Source organism: Psammomys obesus, unplaced genomic scaffold, assembly GCF_907164565.1.
Source record: "Psammomys obesus unplaced genomic scaffold, mPsaObe1.curated_primary_1811, whole genome shotgun sequence".
Lineage (NCBI taxonomy): Eukaryota > Metazoa > Chordata > Mammalia > Rodentia > Muridae > Psammomys > Psammomys obesus.
The window spans coordinates 773535-799753 of NW_026595981.1; the positions used below are offsets into that span (position 1 = coordinate 773535).

Here is a 26219-nt window from a genome sequence, read left to right on the forward strand (position 1 = left end):
ACTGTTTACACCATTACTTGGTCCCCAAACTCTTACTGAAAGACTTTTCTCCATTAGGATTTTGAAAATAGTTTTAAAAGGGAAGATGGAAAACAACATTTTCATACAGTGACATTCTTATTTCTTCCATGGATTTAAACAGAAGCAGTCTGGTAAGGAGTTGGCTTTTCAGCCTGCTTTACCCAGTTTAGGGACGTCAAGTCTACATTCCCACCACTGAGTACAATACAGACGTTCTTTACTTCTGGAGAGACTGTTTGGAAATGCTGAGATAGCACTGCAGCCAATCCAACACCAGCACTAGGCTCAATGAGCAGCTTCATTCTCTCCCACACCAGCTGGGTTGCATACTGTTGGCACAGAAAGGAGCAAGGGTTAATAAAGCAAGAAATGGAGCCAGAGTCTGGTAGGTTAGGTTCTAAATGCCAAATGAAACCGGTGTTTGGGTTGGTTGCAAAGAGTATGGGCTTACTAATAAAATGCCTCTACAACTCAGCAAAGTCTGCTCTTGCCAGGGTTTGCACCTGTCACAGGTCATCTGGATAAGTGAATTGCCTGCTCATAAGTTTCTTAGGCTCACTGTTTTCTCACGACTTACCTTTATTTCATCCTCTGTGACAGTGAAGACATCATCTACAAGGTCCCTTATAATAGGCCAGGTATTTAAGCCAATGCTTGATTTTACACCATCAGCTATGGTTTCTGGAGGCTGAAGATTGGGGGTTAGTTCTCCTTTCAGTTTGGACTGGTAGCAGTCATCTGCATTCAAGGGTTCAGCACCATATACCTTCACGCTAGGCTTTAGGGCCTGGGGAAAGGAACAGAGGCTTTACAATTACATTCTTTGCCTGTGTACCTAAGGGAGGCTTGATGGCTAACATTTTTGTGTTAAAAGGGTCTTTCATTTGATGTCCAAAATGCAAATAAAAGCACTTTAATAAAAGTTGTATCTGATGAAGTGGCTTGTCTAGATTATGACTGGTTCCAGAAGTTTGGGAATGGTGCAATAGTATTGTGAGGTGGACTTGGGAAGAAGTGAGGATGCTGCCATTGTAACTGATATGTTAGGGAATCAGATCACTGGACTTTGAGTTACAGACCAGATAGTTGTGAGCTGCCATGTGGGTGCTGGCAGTTGAACCAGGATCCTCGGGAAGAGCAGCTCTGCTTCAACAGCTCACCTGTGTAGTTGAGCAGTGTCCATTGCAACTGCTTTTATGGCATCATAGATGAAAAGGACAGTGAGGCAGAGAAGGCCATGAAAGATGGTTAGGGTTCTGTGTCCCTTATCCAGGAAACTGTTTAGAAGCTGCTTTCTCACCTTAATTGTGATGGCTATTCCAGCAACCATTCCTCCTCCCCCTACTGGAACCACCAGCGCATCCACCAAGGGAACCTTCAGTAGAAATATAAATAGGTCAATTAAGTTTTATGTGTACATACAATTATGGCAAAACCACTTTCCTAGTAGGTAAGTAGAACTGCCATTTTACCTGCTTTAGCACTTCCAGGGCAATTGTCCCTTGTCCAGCTATCACTGCAGGCTCCTGGTTGGGGTGGACTAAGATGCCTTCTGTTTCTTGCACAATTCTCTGAGAGACCTTTTCTCTGGACTAAAAAAGTACCATTAATGTAACTTGCTTGACTTACAGTGAGTTCACTTCTCCAAAAGTTCAATCACTTAACATTTCAAAGAAAGAAATTTTCATATTTCTCTCAGGAGAGTAGCTGCAAATAAACATGCTTGGGTACTTGTGAGAAAAAATGGTTTTCAAGGTGTGACTGAGGGGCCTCTATATGACATGAACAAGATACGGATCTTTAAAAGAATGAAGTGCAAAGTGTACAAGGTAGAAGTATTTGGTCTTTGTGAAGAACTGATAAGGGAGAGGAAATTACAGTAGATTAGACAGAAAGATGAAATGGTGTAGTTCATCTAGGCCTTAGATCATTCTAAGGACGAGGTGGTTGATATTTTAAGTGACTGCTTAGTATATACAAAGCGCCAAACCAAAACAGCCCTTAAAGCTGGGAGGTGGAAAACTAGGAGGATTTAGGTTGACAGGCTAAAAGGACAGTGGTTGCTATTGAAAACACTGGAGGGCTAGGGTGAAAGCAGAGACAAATGAGGATACTTCGAATATGAGAACTGATGTTGCACAGAATCAGGGTGACAATGGAAGAGGCTGTTAAAAAGAACTGTAAACATTCTGGTTTTTTTTAAAATTTTGATTACATTTTCACATGTTTGTGTGTGTGTTAAAAAGAAAGGACAGATCTTTCTGGATGTGGTGTTTGGAAGGTTATCAGTGATTTTGTTTTTGTAGCCTTGGCTGTCCTGGACTCACTTTGTAGACCAGGCTGGCTTTGAACTTACGGAGATCTGCCTGCCTCTGCCTCCCTGAATGCTGGGATTACAGGCGTGTGCCACTGTCCCTGGCTTTTTTTAATACAGGATTTCATGTAGTTCAGATCCTCAGGCTAGCCTTAGAATGTGTGTTCCAAAGATGATCTTGAATTCTTGATCTTCCTGCCTGTACTTCCCAAGTGCTGAGATTACAGGCATGCAGCAATCATACCCAGCTGTTAAAACTTGATAATATTTCTGTGTAGTGTGGCTGGTTTGGATCTTGCCATTCTGTCTCAAACTCTTGAGTGCTAGAATAAGCATGTCTGGCTTTAGTTGCATTACATTGAGACTAATGCCATCAAATAAGGATAGGGAAAAGGTTGGCCATTCTAAGATGAAGCATCCAGTAAGGGAGGTAGACAGTCAAATGAAGATACTAAGTGATGCTGAACACTGTTCCCTCCTTACCTCATCACTTGGTTCACAGTACACTATAGAGGCTCCATAAGCTTGGATTGCCAGTTTTTTGCAGTTGGGAGCCGTTCGAGGCACCACAATGTAAGCAGGAATTCCTGAAAGGGAAGAAATGATTCAACAGTATGAGGACCGCCAAGGATAGAAACAGATCATTTTGCTTATGATCATACAGGGACTCGTTTGGAAACTTACTTCCCACAGCTGTCACCCACCTTATCGAATTAGGGTATTTTCCCAACCCTCTGATACTATTCTGTACCCCGAGAAAACGAAGTACCTTCCAGTTTGGCAGCATAGGTGAGAGCCTGGCCATGGTTTCCACTGCTGTGAGTAACAACAGCTCTGGGCTTCCCTTCCAAAGTGTCAGGAGTTAAGCCTCTGATGGCATTAAGGGCACCTCGAATCTGGAAGAGATGGTGAACTATCAAAGGTGTACCATTTAACAATGGGGATATGTTCAGAGCCATGCATTCACTTGTTTCATTGTGCAAACTGTAGAGAGTATTTACACAATAGCTTGCTGAATGTACCTAGGGTATATAATAGAGCCTATTGCTTCCAAATAATAAACTGAAGCATGTTAGAAATACTGAGCATTACTACATAGGCAATTGTATTGCAATGCTATTTGTCTTAGTAGAAAATACAAAAGTAAAAAGTGAGATACTTACACAGGGCATTTTTCCCGGTTTTTTAGATTTATGTGTATGAACACTTTGCATGCATGCATGTGCACGATGTGGGAGCCTGTTGGATTCTCTGGAACTGGGGTACAGACAGTTGTGAGCCTCTCTGTGCATACTTGAAACCCAGGTCCTCTGCAAGAACAGGTGCCCCTCAATTCTGGGCCGTCTCTCTGGCCACCACCCCAACTTCTGTTTTAAGACTGAGTCTTACTGTGTTACCCTAGCTGGCCTAGAACTTAACCATGTAGTTCAGGGTAGCTTTGAACTCACAGCAGTCATCTCCCATGTGCTGGATTACAGGGATAAGCTGACATACCTAGCTATAAAGAACATTTAGTGTGGGGCTAGAGCGATGGCTCAGTGGTTAAGTGGCTGCTCTTCCAGAGGTCCTGAGTTCAATGCCCAGCAACCACATGGTGGCTCACAACCAACTATAATGGATTCTGATGCTCTGTTCTGTCATGCAGGTGTACAAGCAGCTAAAGCTCTCATATACATAAACAATCAAAAACATTTAGTGACTGTTTTGCAGGACAGAAGGTAGATCTGGGGTGATCTAAAGACACTGTTACGTGGTACTGTAAACTAAACATTGTACACCTAAACTACGGTGAGTTTAAAGAGTATTCTCAGGCTGAAGAGATGGTTCAGTGGTTAAGAGCACTGACTGCTCTTCTGGAAGACCCGGTTCACTTCCCAGCACACACATGGCAGTTCAAAATTGTCACTAACTCCAATTCCAGGTTTTCTGATGCCTTCACACAGACATGCATGCAGGCACATGCACATAAAATTTTAAAAAAGTTTTTTAAAATTTCTTTTTATTTTTTTTTATGTGCATTGGTGTTTTGCTTATAGTTGTGAGCTGCTATGTGGGTGCTGGGAATTAAATCAATATCCTCTGGAAACACCTAATGCTCTTATACCTTTAGCCATCTCTCCAGCCCCAAGTATTATTCATAAGAGTAAATTAGATTATTATAACTGCTTTACTTTGTAGATTAAAAAAGATTAAAGACTGTTTCATGTGGCTCAGGCTGGCACTGACTTTGTTATTTAACCACGGACAACCTTATTCCTGATCCTTCTCCTAAAATACAAAAACACTGTACAGCTTACAAAAATATGGCCAAGTATGGTGGTCTACACCTTTAACTTATTCAGACATATTCATGGGCCCACAGTTATAAGGGGTTATAGATTTGTCAAAGTGGCATATCCAATGTCATAAACCACCTGTTTGTGCACCTGTTGCTTTTAGCTGCAAAAAGACAAACAGATTTGGAAAACATAAATCATTTTTACCTTAAAAGACCCAGTTTTCTGGAAGAGTTCACATTTGAAGAAAAGACTGCGGCCTGCTATTTGATTCAGAATGGAGCTTGTTAGCACCGGCGTGAGGTGGACAGAATCCCGAATGTTGCTATGAGCTTTTTCAACATCAGCAAAGGAGATGCAGTACTGAGCACACATGGTTCTGAAACCCAGGAACATGGCAAGGGGTCAAAGCATTGTCCAAACAATGTTTATTTAAAACACTGGAACAGAACACCTTGGGGGCTGTAGTGCTATGTGGAACTGTTCCCATTACTAGCATTTTGAATTTCTGTTCAGAGAGGAACTTCCTTAAGTATTCTTGTGCCTATGGAAGCGGAGGCTTTCAGTCCCCACTCATGCCTCTTGGCACTGCTATAGGTATGTATCTTTTCATCATTGTGTAGCCAGGCTGGCCTTGAATTTACAGAGATCCACCTGCCTTCTAAATACTGGGGCTAAAGGATTGTGCCTCTATACCTGCTATTTTGTTTTGAGAGCTCAAATTTCACTATGTTGTCCAGGCTGGTATAAACCCCAAGGGATCCTCCTGTCACAGCCTTCTGATTCCTTGGACTATTCGAGTATGCCGTTGTACCTGGCTTAAATTTTCAGTTTAGAAATTAACAAAGCCAGGCAGTGGTGGCACATGCCTTTAATCCCAGCCTGGCCCACACAGGGAGTTCTAGGACAGCCAAGGCAACACAGAGAAACCCTTGTCTCAAAAAACCAAAAAAACAAAAATTAACAAATACTGGGATTGGCAAGATGGCTCAGCAGCGTAAGGTACTTCCTGGTAGGCTTGATGATCTAAGTTTGATCCCCAGGACCCACATGATGGAAGAAGAGAAGTGTCCTCTGATCTCTGACCTGCTACACATGTGCCTTGGCACGATGGCCAACACACCCACCCACCCACCCACCCAGAAATGGTAGCACACACCTTTAATCATAGCACTCTGGAGGCAGAGGCAGGTGGATCTCTGCAGGAGCCAGCTGGCAAAGTCGAAATGGTTCTTGAGTTGGGAGTGAAGATTGAAAGAAAAATTAATAAGCCAACACACTACACATGGGATCTTTCTGAGAGGGCTCTAGTAGAAAAACGTCGCCTGGTTTAGTCCAGTAATCCCTTTTTAAGTCAGAGCAAAAGCACCTCAGTAAAATGAATGAATTCGCAAGGAAGTCAGACAAAGGTGTCATGTCACCTTGACAAGACATCCCACCTGCTGTCTCAAACAAAAGGAGATAGACTTGGTAGCTTATCACTGACGCCAGTGAAGGCCAGGGTGAAAGTCTAAATACCAAAGCAACCTGGCAAACCAGCCACTCCCAACAGATTTCTGTGAGTACATGGCCAGCTTGGTCAACATAGTAAGTTTCAGGTTAGCTGGAGCTATTCAGTGAGGCTGACTAAATAAATGAACAGAAGTTACTTTGAAAAAAAAAAAATGGGGTTTTCTGTGTAACCTTGGCTGTCCTGGAACTCGCTTTGTAGACCAGGCTGGCCTTGAATGCAAATCCAGCAGCCTCTGCCTTCCAAATCCTGGGATTGAAGGCACATGGCCCCACACTGCCTGACTTAAAACTGTTTACACATCTATGTGAACAAATATGTGCATAGCATGGACTATGATTGTGCCCACCGAGGCCGCTGGATCTCCTGGGGTGCTGTTGAGCTGCCTGCTATGGATGCTGGAAACTAAACAAGTCGTCTGGAATGGTGGAAAATTCTGCCATGTAAACCAGGCTATGATCCTTAAACCCACAATCCTCTCGTTTCCACCTTCTGAGTGCCAGAATTACAGCCATGTGCCAACATATCTGGTTTACAGATTCTGTTTTCTTTAGAGATGGGTCTCACGTAGGCTAGGGTGACCTTGAATTTGGTAACCTTGAATTTCTGACCATTCTGCCTCCATCTTTCAAATGCTAGGCTTTCAGGTATGTGCTGCCAAGTCTGGTTGTATTGTTAAATGCTTATTCTTTTGGGAAAGTGTCTTCCTTCTGTGGCCCAGGCTGGCTTGGAACTCACTGTGTAGACCAGGCTGTCCTTGAAATCATAGCAGTCTGCTGCCTTGGCCTCCCAATTCTTAGAATTATGGTCTGGGCCACAATACCTAGCTCAGTCCTACCTTTTTCATTGTTGATTTAGTTTGTTTTTTGAGATGAAGTCTCATTTGTTCAGACAGGTCTCAAATTCATCATGTAGCAGAATATGATCCTGATAATCATGCTTCTAGTTTCCACTTGCTAAGATTTCAGGGCTACAGTACTGTGTCTGGCTTTAGCACCATTTAAATAAATCATTTTCTATGTTTCCAAAACATATGTTACATATTAAAAAACATTTTCTTGCTTCATTTGGCTGTTTCTTCAGTTTTCGTAACTGTATCTAAAGGCATGCACTGTTCTAAAACATCTGAAGTGTCATATTAGTGCAGCAATTTGTCAGTCTTGTGACATGTGATGCCTACTGCAAGCTGATTATCAGTTCATACTCTGACAATATCTAAAGGATGTCCATTCACTTCTGCTGGCTATATTGCTTTTATCTTTTGGTTTTTTGAGGCGGTTTTTCTGAGTAGCCCTGGATGGATGTCCTGGATCTGTAGAACAGGCTGGCCTGGAACTCAGAGATCCACTTGCCTCCATGTTGGGATTAAAGGCATGTGCTACCAAGCTCCTGGCTCACTATAATTTATTAAATTTCATTCTCCCTGTGTGTTGGGGTGGGTGCCCATGCCATGGCATCAAAAAACAGCTTTGGGAGTTGGTTCCTTTCTCCCACCATGTGGGTTTTGGAGAGCATACTTAGGTTGTCAGGCTCCATTCCAAGTGTCTTACCCACTGAGCCATCTCTCCAGTCTGCTAGATCATTTTTTTAAAAAGACTTATTTATTATTTATACAACATTCTGCCTATACACCAGATCTTACTATAGATGGTTATGAGCCACCATGTGGTTGCTGGGAATTGAACTCAGGACCTACCTTTTGGAAGAACAGTGAGTACTCTTAACCTCTGAGCCATCTCTCCAGCCCCTGCTAGATTATACACACACACACACACACACACACACACACACACACACACACACACACACACACGTGTGTGTGTGTGTGTGTGTATATATATATATATATCAATTTATGAGGATCAACGTTTTGTCTTGGTGTTTGTATGTGTACCATGGGTATATCTGGTGCCCATGGAGACCAGAAGAAGGTATCAGATCTTCTAGAACTGGAGTTATGGAGGCTGAGAATCAAACCTAGGTCCTCTGGAAAAGCACTAAGTGTTCTTAACTCTTGAGCCAACTCTGCAGCCCCTGCCATGAAATTTTAATATTTACTGAGAATATATATGAAGATTTTTGCATATTTATCATGTAATGAGACTTTACTAGGTTATCTTACTTTTAAAGTGTGTCCCCCACAGACTCAAGAAACAGGCCTCGGATGGAACCTTTTACCATCCCTTTAGCTAAAGGACAATAAATGTTCATAACAGACTCACCTATGTCTCATAGTAAATAAATAGATACAGAAGCCTAAGAAAAATGTTGTTTGAGGGTCTAAGAAAGTGTTTTAAGGTTGGTAAATGCAAGTTATAAAGGTTGCAAGGTCTAAGGTGATTTAAGTTATCTTGGTAAAAATGCTTAATATTTCCTCCTGTTGCTATGCTACTGTTAAATTGACTGTCCAGAGCTTTGGACTTTATCGACAGAGCTCTGATTTATTAATTAGCTCTAATACAAAACATCCCACTGTACCACCCACTCTCATGGTTCCAAGCTCAAGATTTTAAATCTCCGTAATGTGAACTTATACTAAAGGTTAAGATCAAGTGAGCTTTTGTCCCTTGTATTTCATGAAAGGCTTCTGCTTTTTCAGAGCTCATCTTAAAGAATACTTACGCTATTAACACAAATGTGTATGTCTATTGCCTTTTCTACAATGTATATTTCAGTGCAGATTACAATTGTGATGCTAACATGTCTAAAGTTTTATCTCCTTTGTAAAACTTAAAAGTAATTCTTGCAAGCTACAGAAAATCCATCTGAATCCACCTCTCAGGTCAACTGGCTCTAGATAAGTACTGTACCTATTGACTATCTCAGAGGGTGGGATTCCTCCCCTTTCCCTGGTTTTGGGATTTCCCTTTCCTGGCTACCTGACTGCTACATTCCTACATCCAACACCAGCTGATTGTTGAGTCTTCTGGTTGGTGTCAATTCCTGGCTACCAACTCTACATTCATACACCCAATACCAGCCATTTGGTGAGTCTTCACTTCTGGTTGGTACGAACGCTTCCTATCGCTCTCGCCAACCTACATCCAAACCCCTCATCTAGGACCTCCTTCTCCCTTAGATAAGATTTTCCCTCTACCGGAGGTTTCTCTCCCTACCTTTCTTGACTGTCTATGAAAATCCTAGCTAGGTAAACCATGTCTGCTACGGGCAACTGTGCCCTTGGTCTCTGGCCAATGCTGATGAGCTGCTGGAACAGACTGTGTCATACTACTCTACTGAGTCAAACCTTGCTCTTGAGACAACTTGACAGGTCACTGACTCCTAACTGCCCAATGGGAATAGTCCATTTGTCTGTTCCTCCTGATTCTCTTGGAGATGTCTTCTGGACAATTTCAGACTTCTACACCTAGTGCCCACTCTAAGGGCCTCTCATCTAATACGCCATAGTAACCAAACTTGGAGTCAATTTCCTTAGATACAGATCCAAAGCAAAGCCTTTTTAATTACTGCCACTGATTGGGTAAACGGAGGTTCTCATGTTCAAGCCTTTTTGATCCAAACCTTCCACCTCTGTTCGCTCTCCCAAAAGTTTTAAATGTTCACCTAAAGAAATTTCCTCTATAACCTACTTAACTTTGTCTTCTGCCTATAATTATGTTCCAGTATCTTGCCAGACCCAGGTGTTTCCTATATCCACAACAGCATCAAAGCAGCTACCACAGGTGTTCAACTCTGACCTCACAGACTTCTATCTGCACCTTCCCTCTCAGCAATGGATGTTCTCACAGACCCTGCACAGCATCAAAACAGCCTGTTCTTTCTGGACTTGGCCAGCATTTCAGCCTTTTGACCTCCCGACGGCGTCGCCAGTGTCAGCAGGAAGTAGCTAGAAGAGAATCTATTTATTCATTTAAAATTAACAAAAGGCTGGAATGGTGTGCTTCAGGCCCAGGACAAGCAGTAGAAGGTTCTCCCAACATTCTTCAGTCCCTACCTGCTGCCTTGCGTGGCTGGCAACTCTCTACCCTGAACTTTCCAGGGCAGGGACTTCCTCTCCTCTTCTTGACCATGTAATCTGGACATTTTGTTGCTATTATTTTTTTCTCTCTTACCCCCTTGCATGGCAACTAAGAGCTGCTTCCAAAGAACCTAAATTTATAAAGTTTAATTTGCCTTTCATGAGAAGCAGCCCAAGCTCCTCATTTTTTAATTATAGAAAAAGGGAGGAATGTTAGTATTTAGCCAACCTGCTTCTGGTTGCCTAGCAACCTATAATGTCATCATGTGTCAACTGCCAGGTAGCCACAACCAGCAGGCATGGTTACATTGCTCCTTAAAAAGGACCAACCCGCCACTTTGTCTCTCTCTTGCCCTCTCCCCTTTTCTGTCTGGACAGCCCCCCCTTCCCCCATCATGTCTCGCTCTCTCCTTCTCTCTCTCTCCTTTCATTTCCATCTAATAAACCTCTTTCATATAAAATCTGCTGTGTGCATCATTTTAATTGGTCCTAATGATGTGTACCTGCATGCCAGAAAAGGGCACCAGATCTTATCATAGATGGTTATAAGCCATCACGTGCATGCCGGGAATTGAACTCAGGTCCTCTGAAAGAGCAGCCAGTGCTCTTAACCTCTGAGCCATCTCTCCCCAGGAAGATTCATATTTAACAGGAGGAAATTCTAATGTGTTGTAACACTGAAGACATTATGCTAAAGGGAAATGGGCTGTTTGCAAAGATACCTACTACATGATCCCAGTTATGTGGGGTACCTAAGGAAGTCAGATTCCAGGAAAGAAGAGTGGTTGATGGGCTGGGGTTTAAGGCGGTGGAGGGTTGCTTAATGGGTATAGAACAGGGTACATTAAACAATAACAAAGAACATACACCTAAAAATGACTAAATGATAAATTTTATGTGTATTTTACCACAGCTGAAACAAATTTAAAAAAAGAGATAGTAGCAGTTATAATTACCCGTGTAGAGTGTAAGATGACTAATCTCCTTTCTTGACTAAGAGTTTTCTTGATTGGATTATCTGAAGTGAAGACAGCCTACCCTAAAATCTTGGCCATCCCTATGTGGTAGCCCACAGAAAAAAACATGAAAGAAGGAAGCTTCTGCTTTTTGACTGCTTGCCCTCACTCTTGCTGGCAAGTTCATCTATCGTGTTGCTGAGGTATTCCTTCATTGAAACTAGAATCTCCTTGTTTAGAATTCCAACAGAGTATGTACTGACCATTACCAGATTCTTGGCTTTTTTGCCAAGAAACAGCCAATATGGGACTGGCCACCACAGCCTATTCCCTTTATATACATACATATTTCATTCTATCAGTTCTGTTCCTTTAGAAAATCTTGACTAATACAGTCTGCAAGTGACAGAACCTCAGTTTGAAGTAGCTTAGGGAAAGGATGAGGGTGTCCAGGTTCACTGGCTTATAGAGTCCAAGGAAGGGTCAAATGAACTACTGCGGGGGACACAGAGCTTTAGCAACAACTGTAATCAGGGGCTGGATAGCTTCCATGACTCTCACTCAGTTTCTCACCTCTGCTGCCTTTGGCATGTTGGCTTCCTTTTCATAGCAGGCCAGCTGGTTCCGTAGGGCAGGACACATGGCTGCTGAAAGCTCCTGTGTTTTACATTTTATGGCTTCCACACTGAAGAGGGACTTTCTCTCAATTTCAGTTCAAAAAATTCTGGGTAAGGACTTTGACTGACCCATCTTGGCCCAGGCCCAGTATGGCAAAAGGTATAAGATTACTTAGAAAATATTACATAATAGAAGTATTGATGAAAACATGAAAAAGAAACAGAATGAGATCTATAACACAACATCAATTATGTACATTTAAAATACATATATAAAACATTATATATTATGCAAAGATATATGTGTATTTAAGGACATATACCCAACACATCAAAGCCACTAAAGAAGGAGTGATGAAAGATGACTGGAAACTGAAATGAGCAAAAAAGATAAAATGAGAGAGGCCTTGTTAATGACAATGTGAACAAATAGTATGATTACGTCAATCTTCTGCCTCTGAAGGAAAATAGCAGCCTAATTAGGAAGAAATGATGGAGGCGACAAAAGAAACTTCTGAGTAGTAGTGAAAGGCAGTTTTCAGAAAAAGATGAGGGCTGGAGCGATGGCTCAACTGGTAAAGGCACTTGCTGCCCAGGTTGACAACCCGAGTTCCACTCCCTGACCCACAAGGTAGAGGGAGAGAACTGACTCTTGCAGGTTGGCCTCTGACCAACACATATGAGCTCACATACAATAATTAAAGTTTTGCTGAGACAGGGGCCCTCTATGTAGCCCTGGATATCTTGGAACTCATTATGTAGAGCAGGATGGGCTCCGACTCAGAGATCCATCTGCCTCTGAGTCCCAGGTGTGCACAACCACGCCCAGTCCCTCCCTTACCTTCCCTTCCCTTTTTCTTTCCTTCCTCGAGTACACATGCCTGTAGAGGCCAGAAGAAGGCGTCCTATTCACTAGGAACTGGAGTTACAGGCAGTAGTGAGTCACCTTAAATGGGTGCTGGGAACTGGTAAGTCCACAGAAAAGCAACACTGTTTGTAACCTCTGAGCCATCTCTTAAGCCCAATATCTAGTTTTTGAATTACTTATTTTTGCTCATAGGTGTTCAAGTGTACACGTGTATGTGTGTGCACACAAGTGTGAATAAACCCTGGGTGAGGGTGTTTTCCCTCAGGAGCTATTCACCATGGATATAAGTTTTGTTTTGTTTTTTTTTCCCCGAGACAGGGTTTCTCTTTGTATCCTTGGCAGTCCTGGACTCACTTTGTTATCAGGCTGGCCTGGAACTCACAAAGATCCACCTAACTCTGCCTTCCTGAGCACTACTGGGATTACAGGTGTGCACCACTATGCCAGTTTTTTTTTTTTTTTTTTTTACAACAGTCTCTTACTGGGAACTGATTAAAGCTGGCTGGCCAGCCTCAGAGGTTCATCCATCTGTATCTTCCCAGAACTTCCATTACAAACCCATACACCATTCCTGGCTTTTTAAGCAGATGTGGGATCGAACTCAGGTCCTTATGCTTGTGTAGCAAATGCTTTACTGATGAAGCCATCTTATTAGATATTTACTTTATAAATGTACTGGAACAGGATCTAGCCTTAAGCTAACTATATGATCGGGGATGATCTTCGATTCCTGACTCTCCTGCCTTGACCTCACTAGTGCTGCAATTACAGGCATGCAGCATATCACCTGAGGTACATCCCAGCCTTTCATTTATTTACTTAATGTACATGGGTGTGTGTCTGCGTGCATGCCTGTGTAGCACAAGTGTGGCTGGTGTTTTCAGAGGCCATGAGAATGTTGGATTTTCTGGGACTGGAGTTATAGATAGTTGTGAGCTGCCATGTGGGTAATGGGAATGGAACTTAGGTCCCCTGAAGAGCAGCCAGTGTAACTGCTGAATTCCAGCACCTAATCGGTTTGTTTAATGTGCAAGCAGGCTGGCATGGAACATAGCCAAGGATGACCTTACACTCTGGACTCTTGATCTTCTTGTTTCCATTTTCCACGTGTTGCCTGCACCTGGTGTGTGTGCAGTACAGCCTAGGCTAGCTGGGAACTCTTGTATCTTCCTGCCTAAGCAAGCAGAACCATAGGGTTAGACATATGTGACACCACATTCAGCTTCAATCAGGGTTTTAAGAAAATCCTGCTGCTTTGTTTTCAGACAGGTCTTACTTTATAGTGCTGGCTGGCTTGGAGTTCACTATGTAGACCAAGCTGGCTTTGAACCTGAAGAGACCTCCTGCCTGTATTACTGGCACTGGGATTATAGGCACGTGTTACCATGTCTGGCTAATGTTTTGGAGACAGGGTGTCAGTACTTTGGTTCAGCCCTGAACTCAATGGTGGAGGACAGCCTTAAAGTTTGATCTTCCTCCCAAATGCTGCGGTTACAAGCATGTGCCATAATGCCAGGATCTCAAGCCAGTTTTTGTATTTCCACTTCTCTCAAATCTTTTGTCAAAGGCTGCTATTTGTTCTCGTCACTTTAATTATACCTTCTTTTGGGCTGTTGAAATATTCCCCAGTCACTGTCTTTCTCTTTGGATGAAGTAGCTGGCACTTACAGGAACTGAATGAGTTCTAGAAGGATCAAGTATTTCATACTATGATCAAGACATAATTGGTTACTATTTTTTTTTTTTTTTAATGGTCTATAGGTCCAATGGACTGTGTGAGACAGGGAAGGGGCAACAGCTGGAGAGAGGCAATCTTTGGATGGAAGTTTCTCCACCCCACAGCTTTTAATAGGTATTAATTGTCAATGAGGCTAAAGTACCAATCTTCTAGTCTAGTTAATTTTTGTTTCTTCTTTTGGGGACAGTTTTCTAATATGTTGCCCTGACTGGCCTCAAATGTGCTATGATGCCAGACTGGCCTTGAACTTGCAATCCTCCTGCCCCTATATACTGTGAATATAGAAATGAGCCACCTCTACCAGACATGAATATGGGAGTGGGAAAAATTAACCTGAGTTCTAAAAAGTAATTTAAAAAATTCCTAGTGTTACAGAAAATCCCAGGTCGAACAATAATTTCCTTCTGTTTTACTTCCACACAACCCCCTCCAGCAAGTCTCACAGAGGAACTTTGTCCCAGACTTTGATCCGCTGGTACAACCAATTATTACACGGGGCAATCTACTTTTTCCACTCCCTGAGATTCAGTTTATCTGAAATGGGCATAGTAATGACTTGTTAAACGACCTGGATTAGGTAGTCAATACATTGTAGATTGTGTAAAAAAAAAAAAAAAAGGTCTTTAAGCTCCACAGTCCAGGCCTCTGTCAAGGAGAGCTCGGCCTAAAAGGACCTGACGCCGGATTGTAGGATGTCTCCGGTCAACCCGAGCCCCAGACCAAAAGCGGTGTCCTCGGTGGCCACCACAGCAATACTGGCATCCCTAGACGCAAGTGCCCACCTGACGTGGGCGAGCCGCACCCGCCCGCGCCTCACCTCACCGTCCTCAGCGCCGCGCGCCTCCACCTCCAATCCTCCGCGGAGCCTCCAGAGTTACACCTCTGCGCACGCGCACAGGCCGTCTCTGCGGGCCGAGCGCACGCTCTGGGATGGCCCTCGTTGGACGTGCTGAAAGCTTTTGCTCCCAGTGCGGCCACCGTCGTTCGGGGAGGGCAGGCAGGAGGGGGCGGGGAAAAGGGTGGGAGTGGGTGAGCGCGCGCCGCCCGTCCGTCGTGGTTTCCTGGCTGCGCGCGGCGGTGGCGGAGTCGCCTCAGCTGTAGCAGCCACCGCGAAGATGGCGGAGGGGCTGGAGCGTGTGCGGATCTCCGCGTCCGAGCTGCGAGGGATCCTGGCCACTCTGGCTCCGCAGGCCGGGAGCAGAGGTGAGTTGCACCGCCCAGCTGCTGGGCCGGGCCTGCCCGCCCCGCCTCCTCCCCTCTGCCTCCTCCCCCGCCCCGTCCGCGGCGCTCCGAGCCCCCGCCCCTTCCCCCAACAGTGCGCCGGGGCCGGCGACGACCCTCGGCGAGTGCCGGACGGGCCCCGCTCGCTTGGGCCCTTGGGGCCGAGCCCAGCTCGAGTCCCTGCCTCCGCCCTCTTGCTCACCGTGGTGGCCGTGGTTGTTCCCCCTGTTCCAGCCCTCTCATCTCTGCTCCTGAATTCCAGTCTTGAGGAGACAGGAATTGGCGAAGGTGCTGGGTCCGGTAGAGGCCCGCGGGACGTTTTCCTCCCGAAAGAATCGTTTGTGTGCTTTCCGTACACCTTCGTTCCGCGTTGGAGAGGAGGAGCTGGGGACATCGAAGAGAAAGGCTTAACAGGCTAGGACTTCCCTTGCTCAACTTTCCCCCCGCAAGGCAGGCATCCACTGCTACGCCACTGGAGGGATCCAGGACCTCAGGGAGCTAACTCTGTTTTGTTTTGGTCTTGGCATGTGCGGGAGCAGTTCTGGTCAGAGAGAATGTTTAATTTGCCAGTCTCCATACGCCTCAGAAAAGCGCGAGAAATGTTTTAGTGTCTCACCTCCCTTCTTTCGTGTTGTTTAGGATGACAGTTAGTCGCAGGTACCTTCTCTAGGATTGTGGCTAGAATTTGTAAGGTTGGTTTTCATTGGCCAACTGAATTGGATTAACCAAGCTGTTTTCTGTCACTACTCTGGAAAATAGTAGTCACCACCTCCCCTGGCTCCGCCTCAAAACTAAGTTTAAAAGTTTACTGAGGCTGCTGAGGTTAAACGGCTTTATCTTGGTTTGCGTTTGGTGGAGAGGCTAAACTTTTGCCAAGGCAGCAGTATCTTTTTGTTGTCTTTCCTTCTTTCCTCTCCCCCACCCCCAGACTGCTTTGTAGACCAGGCTGTCCTTGAACGCACTGAGATCCACTTGCCCCTGCCCCACTAACGCTGGGATTAAAGGCATGCACCTCTATGCCCCGACGACTGTTGTTCTTTTGAGACAGAGTCTCACTTTGTAGCCCAGAGTGGCCCTGAGTTTGGATGATTCTCCTGCCTCAGCCTCCTGAGTGCTGGAATGACAAGCATGTGCCACCACATCCAACTTCCAAAGCATTGATTTAAAATTTCAGTTTCACTTTATTTTCCTTCCGCCTTCCCCTACTAACAAAAAGTGGGTACAGATGCTGGAGCGCAAGTACTTGCCATCAGCTTGTTTGCAGTTGTGTTCATATTATAATTCTGAACTAGGATTGTATATAACTTGAGCACTGGGTAATATTCTCACCACTTCCTGTCGCTGTCTCGTTAAACATTTAGTCTCTCCACTTTAAGCCACAGATACCTACAGAAAAACTGTTTATCATTCAGAAAGTTTGTGGATCTTGGAGTGAGGTTTATAGAATCCCTACTCTCTTTTCTTTTTCCTTTGTTTTTGAGACAGTCCAAGTTGGCCCCAAACTCTTTGTAGCTGGACATGGCCTTGAACTCCTGATCTTGCTGTTGTTTCCCAAGTGCTAGGATTTGTAGGCGTGGGTTTTACTGGGCTCTACTATTCTTGAGTTCCTTAGTTCTTTGGTACTTTGAGAACATGTCACAATACTTTGGTTGGTGCCTAGGAAAAGCACCCCTAGTGGAACTTTTTTTTTCTTATATTCTATCATCATAGTAGCAGTTAGTCTCAGTATTCTAATGCCGTAGTCTAGGCAGTATTTTCTTGAAATGATTCTGCTGGTTGTTGTTAAAGAGTTGGTGATGATGAGTGGATTTGAAGATTGTAAAAAGGACTGCTTACTTTTTGTTTCAGTAGGAGGTATGTGACTGGGTATTAGTATTCTAAAGTTGTGGATTTGTCCTGCTCAAGTTCACACACTGGAGTGGCAGATATTTTCCCAGAAGTGTGTAGGACTGTGGATTGATACGCATACCCCTTCTAAAATGTATATGTACTTGTAAATATATGTTTACATATGTGATATAGTAAATAAATATGACATAATATATGATAGATCCATAGCAGTAAATATGTTCATGCAATGCCGAGGATTGCCGCTAGTAGCCTCCTATATGCTAGGCAAATGCTGTACCACTGAGCCACATTCCCTGGTCCCTCCTAGAAAAATGTTAGACACAGGAGGAAGACTAAACCAGGGGTGATGACACACTCCTGCAGTCCCAGAGCTTGGATGGCTGAGGCAGGACTGTGGGTGTGAAGTCTTTGAGGAATATATATATATAGTGAGACCCTGACTCAAAAAAGAAAGAAGGGGTTGACTTACAGGCCCTATAGACAGAATAGTTTAATGACTGAATGTGTTAGAGATCTTTGATTCTGAAATAATGAAGTGTTTGAGGTCTTTGAGATCTGAATATGAATATGACTTGGGAAGGTCAAGAGATATGAACTCCCCCACCATTTCCTTAATCCAAGTGCATGTAACTCTAACACAGTTAAATACTTAGCCTCTATGGATTTCTGCCTTTGTAGAAACATTCTTCCCTGCCTACCAATATTACCATTTGGATATGTAATTTTTGCTCATTTTTGTTGTTGTTGTTGTTGTTATACAATTAGAATGACAACTTTTCCTCCCTCTCTTCTCCATTATTCTTCTTTTCTGTGTTGTTTCCCCTTGTCAACATAATAGAAAACATGAAGGAAGTAAAGGAGCCCAGGCAGCGCAAAGATAATAGGCGCCCAGATTTGGAAATCTATAAGCCTGGACTTTCTCGACTAAGGAACAGACCTAAGACTAAGGAGGCTTCTGGGAGTGAGGAATTTAAGGATGAGATTGTGAATGACAGAGATTCTTCTGCTGTTGGAAATGACACACAACTTATTAAGGCTTGCAAGGAATTGGACAGCCAACAGCAAAATGGTCCTACAGATCCAGAAAATAGTCAAGCACAGGAGACTTTCTCAAAGACTGTTGGACTAGAGGACCATAGTCTAAAAATCATCAAGAGAATAAAGAAACCAGACCTGCAGATCTATCAGCCTGGAAGGCGATTGCAGACTGTTAGCAAAGAGTCATCTAGCAGGGCAGATGAGGAGGAAATCCTCAACCAAGTGGAACAGTTGAGACTCGAGGAGGATGAGCATAAGGGGAAGGTTTTAAAAGAAGAAGTCCTGAGTAAACCAGATAAAACTGAGATAGAAAAGAACCAGACTAACGACAGAGTAAGAACTGCCAAGGGAGAAAAGGGGAAAAAGATTGAAAAGGGGGAGGGAACAAAGAAGGTGAGCGATGACTCTGTCCAAGGGAAGCCTGGTTCTGTAAAGCGGTACTCCCGATCGGACAAGCGAAGGAACCGCTACCGCACCTGCAGTACCAGCTCAGCTGGTAGCAACAACAGTGCTGAGGGAGCTGGCCTGACGGATAGTGGATGTCGGCGCCGGCGCCAGGATCGGACCAAGGAGCGACCGCGACTGAAGAAGCAGGTGTCTATGTCCTCAACTGACTCCTTAGATGAGGACCGAGTTGATGAGGCTGGTGGATTAGGGCCCAGGAAGAGCTCAGAAAGGAAGAAGCACTTAGAAAGAAGTTGGTCTGGTTGTGGCGAGGGTGAACAGAAAAGCAATGGTAAAGAAAACCGAGGCACGCTTCGTGTCACTTTTGATGCGGAAACCATGAGTAAAGATTCCCCCGTGGTGAGGTCAGCCAGGGAGAATGTGGATAGAATGAAGTCTGACAAAGGCCTAAGCACTGGCGGCAAGGGCTCTGAGAAGCAGGAGTTCAAAAACCCGAAGCAGGAACTCCGAGGTCGTGGTCGTGGCATTCTGATTCTGCCTGCCCATACTGCTCTGTCTGTCAGTTCACCAGGTTCTCCAGAGTCTACACCTTTGGGACCTCGACTTTTATTTGGATCTGGTAATAAGGGATCTCGGAGTTGGGGCCGTGGAGGCACGACCCGCCGACTATGGGACCCAAACAATCCTGATCAGAAGCCTGCTCTGAAAAGCCAGACACCCCAGCTCCATTTCTTGGACACTGATGACGAAATCAGCCCTACGTCTTGGGGTGATTCACGTCAAGCCCAAGCATCTTACTATAAATTTCAAAACTCTGACAACCCCTATTACTACCCTCGGACACCAGGCCCTGCCTCTCAGTACCCCTATACAGGCTATAGTCCTCTGCAGTACCCAGTGGGCCCTGCAAATGGTATGTATCCAGGGCCTTACTATCCAGGCTATCCTGCTCCCTCAGGACAGTATGTATGTAGCCCTCTTCCTGCTAGTACCATGAGTCCTGAGGAGATAGAGCAGCACGTGCGGAACATGCAGCAGCAGGAGCTCCATAGGTTTCTCCGAGTGGCTGACAACCAGGAACTACAGCTCAGCAACCTGCTTTCCAGGGACCGCATCAGCACTGAGGGCATGGAGAAGATGGCTCAGCTCAGGTATTGAGTGTTCTTGCTTAGAGGGAAATAGACAGCTATAAGGCTCCTATGGGTGAGGGAGGTAGAGACTTTTTGGGTAAGCCACTGAGTAGTCCTCCCTTTCACGGGAATCCCTATCCCTCGACAACCTCACTTGGGTATGGGCATCAAGCCTGGAGTTTTGTGCTTTGTGGAATAAGTGCCCTACCACTGAGCTACATTTGATGTCCCTTATATTGATTTTTATAAGGAACGGGCAGTTGGGAAAAGTAAGTGGTTTTTGTTTTTTTTTTTTAATTTATTTGTTTGGTTTTGGTTTTGGTTTTGAGATAGGGTGTCTCTGTGTAGCCTTGGCTGCCCTGTACTCACTTTGTAGACCAGGCTAGCCTCGAACTTACAGAGATCCACCTGCCTCTACCTCTGGAGTGCTGGGATTAAAGGCGTGTGCCACCAGAGTTTATTTTGCTTCTTCAGTGTAGGTGTGCACATGTGGGAACAGGCTATTTTCCTAGACGTAAATGTCTTTGGAATGACATTCTATTGTGAGAGTAGAACCCAGTGTGAGTGGGATACCTGGTCACATTCCAGATTTCCTGTTAGGAGGGAGGTGGCTGGTTTGCAGGAAGGTCATATCTCAGGTTTGGTTTCCCTGTGATGTACTAGATGTTACATGTATTTTATTGCAGAACTGAGCTGCTGCAGCTGTATGAGCGCTGTATTCTATTAGACATTGAATTCTCTGACAATCAGAATGTAGATCAGATCCTGTGGAAGAATGCTTTCTATCAGGTGATTGAGAAATTCAGGCAGCTTCTCAAGGATCCAAATATTGAAAACCCAGAACAAATTCGGAACAGACTCTTGGAACTCTTGGATGAGGTAGTAGTAGTTGTTATTACTATTATCATTATTATTATGTCCTCAGGATAAAGTCTGCAGCATCTTTTAGTTTGTTGTTTGTCTTTTCTACCTGAGATGTTTTAGAACAGAACATTACCAAAACCCTTTTATTGATTCCTTGTGTTTAGAACCTGGTCTGCCTGTATTTCTTCTCTTGGTACTATACTTCCCGACAGTTGGAGTTCATGCATGTCAGGCCAGCACTCTGGTACTGAGCTGCACTGCAGTCTTAGAGTTATTTCTGAGCTTGAAACTTTCTGAATTTGGGGTGATGGGGATAGGGGTGGGGGCTTAGGGAATGAGAGCTGAAAGAGGGAAAAGGGGGTAAATGAATCATATCTTTAAAACATGGGAGGCTTACTCTGTAAACTGCTGTTTTGCTTACTTGATAGCCCCTAATTACTTACTGTTTGTGCCTTTGTTACGTAGGATGTCTGGACAGTGATAGACTGTGAAAGAGTCGTTTGCCCAGTATCTGGTTAGTTCATTGGAAAAAAAAAAAAACAAAAAAAAAAAACAACTGTTTGATTCAGATGTTTCTTTTTTATTTATTTTTTTTCTTTATAGGGCAGTGACTTCTTTGATAGTTTACTTCAGAAACTACAGGTTACTTACAAGTTCAAACTGGAGGACTACATGGACGGGCTTGCCATTCGAAGCAAGCCTTTACGAAAGACAGTAAGCCAGTTTCTTTTTTATTTTAAAAAATAAAAGGCCTGGCAAAGTGGTGTGCACCTTTAATCCCAGCACTTGGTAGGCACAGGCAGGTCATCTATTTAGTAAGTGTTTATCTAGTACGAATTATGGCCTGGGCGATAGGCTGTTTGTTTGAGGATATAGTAGTAAAGGATACGGTATAATAGGGGAACAGATAGATGAAACTAACAATCATAGTGGGGTACTGCGGCACATGTCAGTAATCCTGGATCAGGGGTTCAAGGCCAGCCTTGCTACATAGTGAGTTCCAAGCAAGTCTGAGCTGCATAAAATTCAAAAACAGAAAACAAACAAATTGTAACATCATAAACACTCTGATGCACTTCATGCTTGTAATCTCAGCACTGGGGAAAATGAAGCAGGAGGATTGTCATAAGTTTAAGACCATTGTGGGCTACATAGCGAATTCTAGGACAGTCTGAGCTACAGAGCGAGATCATGTCTCAAAAGAAGACAAGGAGGCTGGAGAGATGACTCAGTTATTAAGAGCACTTGTTGCTCTTAGCACCCACATGGCTGCTTACAACTATCTGTGACTCCAGTCTCAGAGGACCCAGTGCCGCCTTCCAACCTCGGCACTGGACATGCAAGTGGTGCATGTAAATATACACGGAGAAAACACCCACACGCAGGATTAATTTTTAAAAACATTTGTTTACTCTATATGCTGATTGCAGCTCATAAAACAACTTTTTATAAGGTAAAAAATAAAAAGCAATTGGATAAGTTACAGCATCAACCTTGGGCCTCTACATGTGTGCGTGCTCACACATGTAAAACGTGCACATGTAGCTACACAACACACAGATCAAAGCTGAAAACGAAACACAAAAAGGAAAGTGAAATAAGCACTATAGTAAGAATATGGAATAGTAAGGGACAAAGAGAGAAGTAATTGAACTAGGCAAGAACTGTACCAGAGATACATTCCTAGCCATGCTGAATCAGTCTTGAAATGTAAGTAGGAGTTTGAAGTGGGAGGGGAAGTTAGATACACAGGGCACAGTGAGCAAGAAGCAGGTAGTGTTGAAAAACTTCAAGAAGTTCATTCTTTCGGTGTTCATAATATGGAGTTGGGGTTATTTTAGGGGACAAAGCTAAGGAAGTAGGAAAGAGTAGATCATAAACCCTTAGATACCATACTGAAGATTTGGATTTTATTCTTTAATCATTTAGGAACCATTGGTTGCTTTTTTAGCAAAAGAATAGTAGATTTATTGTTAAAAATCAATCAATAAATTGTTGCTTATGATAGGTGTTAAGCAAGGGTGAATGTAGGGAGTCAGGTTAGAGGCAAGCAAAGAGAGATATAGTGGAGGCGAAAATAAAAAAAAAAAAATAGAAAGGCAGGCATGGTGGTTGGTGCTTATAATCCCAGCACTTGGGAGCCTGAGGCAGCAGGACTGTCTCAGGTTCAAAGCCAGTCTGTGGTACATAGTCAGACCCTGTCTCAAAACAAAAAGGGCTGGGGATGTAGCCCAGCTGGTAGAGTGCTTACCTAGCTGTATAAAGTCCTGGGTTCGATCTCTAGCACCACATAAACCAATGTGTGCTAGTGCATGAGGGAGGGTCTTTAGAACTTCAAGCTTATCCTTAGCTACATAGCAAGTTTGAGGTCAGACCAAGCTATGTGAGACCAGAAAACCATGTGGTGTGAAGGTTATTATAGGAGGCATGAAAAATCGAGGTTTCTTCCAGTTTATGCCCTAGAGGATTGACTGTAAAGGAAGAGTACAGCTTAGGATTTTACATATATACACATTTTTTTTTTTTAAACTGAGTCTTGTGTAGCCCAGACTTACTCAGACATGCTCTATAGCTAATATTAGTCTTGAACTCTTGATCCTCCTGCCTCTACAAACCAGTAGTGCTGAAATAATCCATGCTTTGCTAGGGTTAGATATATTTGTGTGAGATGTATAGAATGAACTTGAAAATGAGTTTTTTTTCAGGCAGGATCTGAAAAATGATTATGTAGCCCACACTAGTGCAGAACTTGATTTGTGGCTAAAGGTGGTCTTGAACTCCTGATCTTCCTGCCTTTATCTTCCAAGTTCTGGGGTTATTGGTATATGTTTCTACACAGGGTTTACAAGGAGTATTTTGATCTGTTTGGCGTTTAACAGAAAGCTAGGCTGGTGCTAAAGATTGAGTAGTCATCAGTGTGTAGGTGGTAGTTGAAACAGAAGTTGTGATATTGGGGAGGCTGGCCAGAGAAGGTGATCATATTGCAAGGTGAGATGAGTAACATTTTAAAGTGCTTTAGAGTTGTCAGATGTCAATATTATTTTAAAAATATGGCCATTGAGGCTGGCAAGATGGTTTAATGGGTAAAGGCAAGCCTGAAGATGTGCGTTTGAGTCCTGTGACCTACATGGTAGAAGCAGAGCTGATTCTGGGAAGTTGTTCTCTGTTCTCCAAACACGTACCAGGGCCTGCGTGTGCATACGTGCATGTGACGACACACACAAATAAATATAATAAAAACTGTCTATTGAGCTGAGTGTGGTAGCGCACGCCTGTAATCCTAGCATTCAGGAAGGCAGAGGCAGGCAGAGCTCTTGAGTTCGACGCCAGCCTGGTCTACAAAGTGAGTCCAGGACAGCCAGGGCTACACAGAGAAACTGTCTCAAGAAACCAAAAAAAAACTGTCCATTAGATCGAATGATCTTATCAAGAGCTTTGGTTTTCTTTAATCAGAATAGGAGAAAGTTAATTATTGAGTACATTGTAAAAGGGCAACAGGCTGGGCAGTAGCTACAGTGCTGCCTGTAGCTATGAGTTATTTTTATTGAAAGGGTAGGCCATCGTGGATGAAGGTCTTCAGCACCCATTCTAGAGTAGTGTTGACATCCATTACACCTCCAGTAGCAATGCCTTCCTCAGCCATGGTGTGGGTTGCGGGTGAGGCCAAATCTTGAGTGCTCTGGAGCCTTTGCCTCCGTGCAACTCCGGGCGGCCGGGAAGAGGCTAGGCTGAGTAGCCAGCAAGTGGGTCTCTCCCCACCTACTGCCAACAGGCACGTGGAGCCAGGCTCAGCTTTTACGCAGGTGCTGGGAATCCAAACTCAGGGCCTCATGCTAGTGCAGCCCCTAGCAATGTATTCTAAAAATTTCGTTTTAGTTTTTATTTATTTACATGTACGAGTGTTTTGCTTGCATGTTTGTATGCCTGATGTCCATTGAGATCAAAATAGGGCATCGGATTGCCTGGAACTGGAATTATAATGAGTCCCTGTGTAAGTTCTGAGAACTAAACCCTGATCTTCTGCAAGAGCAACAAATGCTCTTAGCAAGTGAGCTGTCACTTCAGCCCCTGAATATATGTTTTTAAACACAGACAAGGAAACCTAGGTCCAGATATTCCAGAGGCTTCCTTGAGATTACACAGATTGCTTGACTTCTAGTTTCAGAATGCATTGTTTCGTTTGCCTGGGACTCAGAGTAGGAGCTACTACTCTCCTGTGTTTTCTTTTTGTATTATGTTGTTGGCAGTTTTTTAGTGCTCAAGGTCAGGTTTGAGAACTGTGTTTTTCTTCTGTCACTTAAATCCCACCCGTTTCTTCTGGTATTGAATTGTGTTTCTTGGGTACTCTGCTAACCATTTGTCTCTTCTGTAGGTAAAATATGCCTTGATCAGTGCTCAACGCTGTATGATTTGCCAAGGAGATATCTCTAGATATCGGGAGCAAGCCAATGATACAGCAAACTATGGGAAGGCACGCAGGTACTTTTTACCTCTCTACTCAATATTTCTCTTCCCTGTGTGGCATTAAGTGAATTCCTGCAAGGCATCCGGCCAGTTGAGCTCCCTCCCATATAGGATGCCCTACAGTTGTCCTTAATTGGTCCCTTTAATCATGCTTGGCTACTCACGGCTCTATCTAGTTAACTTTCTAGTCTGTGACGTAAGTAGAAGGGCTGTGAGGATGGATTGGGAAAGAGCGGATAGTATTTAGCATTTTATTTTTGTTTTCTATTCTAGTTGGTACCTGAAGGCCCAGAATATTGCACCCAAGAATGGGCGCCCCTATAACCAGTTGGCTTTACTGGCAGTGTATACGGTAAGAAATTCTGTGGATAAGGGAGCTATTTCCTAGGCAGTTTCTTATTTTTGAGTTAAGAGTTTTGTTTCACTATATAGACAGGCTTCAAACTTGTCATCTTTGCTTCACCCTTCCATATGCTAGAATTAGAGGCATTTCCCACCACACCACACCACACATGAGTTTCTTAAAATACTGATTTAATTTGTATTATTACCTTTGTGTTTTTTGATTTATTACATGAGTGAAGGCACCCAGGGGTGGTGGCACATACCTTTAATCCCAGTACTCAGGGAGATAGAGACAGGTGGCTCGCTGTGAGTTTGAGGCAAGCCTGACCTACAGAATTTATTCATTTATTTATCTTTTTTTTTGAGACAGGGTTTCTCTGTGCAGCCCTGGTAGACCAGACTGACCTGCCTGCCTCTGCCTCCCAAGTGCTAGTCTTAAAGGTGTGAGCCACAACGCCCAGCTTTATTTTATTCTGTTATTTTTAAAAATATCATCCTTGTGAAGGGATCATGCTAATCTTTTCTCTATTGTTCCAATTTTAGTATATGTGCTACCGAAATCGATTTATTTACTTATTGATTGGTTGTTTTTTTTTTTTTTAAGACAGGTTTTACCTTGTAG

The 26219-nt window shown here is 43.7% G+C and overlaps 2 protein-coding genes and 1 non-coding gene across 11 annotated transcripts in view; 1 reads left to right on the forward strand and 2 right to left on the reverse strand.

The window, feature by feature from the left end:
- Nucleotides 1–53: 53 nt before the first annotated feature.
- On the reverse strand, nt 54–15354 carry Srr (serine racemase). 8 transcript variants are annotated; one of them, XM_055620122.1, is made up of 9 exons: nt 15102–15354; nt 11630–11741; nt 4819–4990; nt 3105–3231; nt 2819–2922; nt 1494–1613; nt 1322–1396; nt 599–808; nt 54–350 (listed from the first exon to the last, which is right to left on the reverse strand). In XM_055620122.1, exons 2-9 carry the CDS (start codon nt 11662–11664, stop codon nt 135–137), a joined length of 1059 nt encoding a protein of 352 aa, XP_055476097.1. In that variant the 5' UTR covers nt 11665–11741; nt 15102–15354; the 3' UTR covers nt 54–134. The 8 variants fall into 8 exon arrangements, with proteins under 8 accessions (XP_055476097.1, XP_055476094.1, XP_055476095.1 ...); XM_055620119.1 differs by having other exon boundaries at nt 11630–11806; XM_055620120.1 differs by having other exon boundaries at nt 15097–15354.
- The window catches only part of Smg6 (SMG6 nonsense mediated mRNA decay factor), a 214469-nt gene continuing 203491 nt past the window's right edge, over nt 15242–26219 (forward strand). The window contains exons 1-6 of one of the 2 annotated variants that reach the window (XM_055620112.1): nt 15242–15482; nt 18190–19945; nt 20611–20803; nt 21392–21502; nt 25161–25267; nt 25526–25604. In XM_055620112.1, coding sequence (XP_055476087.1) covers nt 15395–15482; nt 18190–19945; nt 20611–20803; nt 21392–21502; nt 25161–25267; nt 25526–25604 — 2334 coding nt within the window. In that variant the 5' untranslated portion in view covers nt 15242–15394. The remainder of the gene's footprint in view (nt 15483–18189; nt 19946–20610; nt 20804–21391; nt 21503–25160; nt 25268–25525; nt 25605–26219) is intronic. The other variant, XM_055620113.1, reaches the window with a different exon arrangement.
- LOC129686609 (U6 spliceosomal RNA) lies at nt 26057–26161 on the reverse strand. Its single transcript, XR_008721663.1, has one exon. It is a non-coding gene; the product is annotated as a U6 spliceosomal RNA (small nuclear RNA).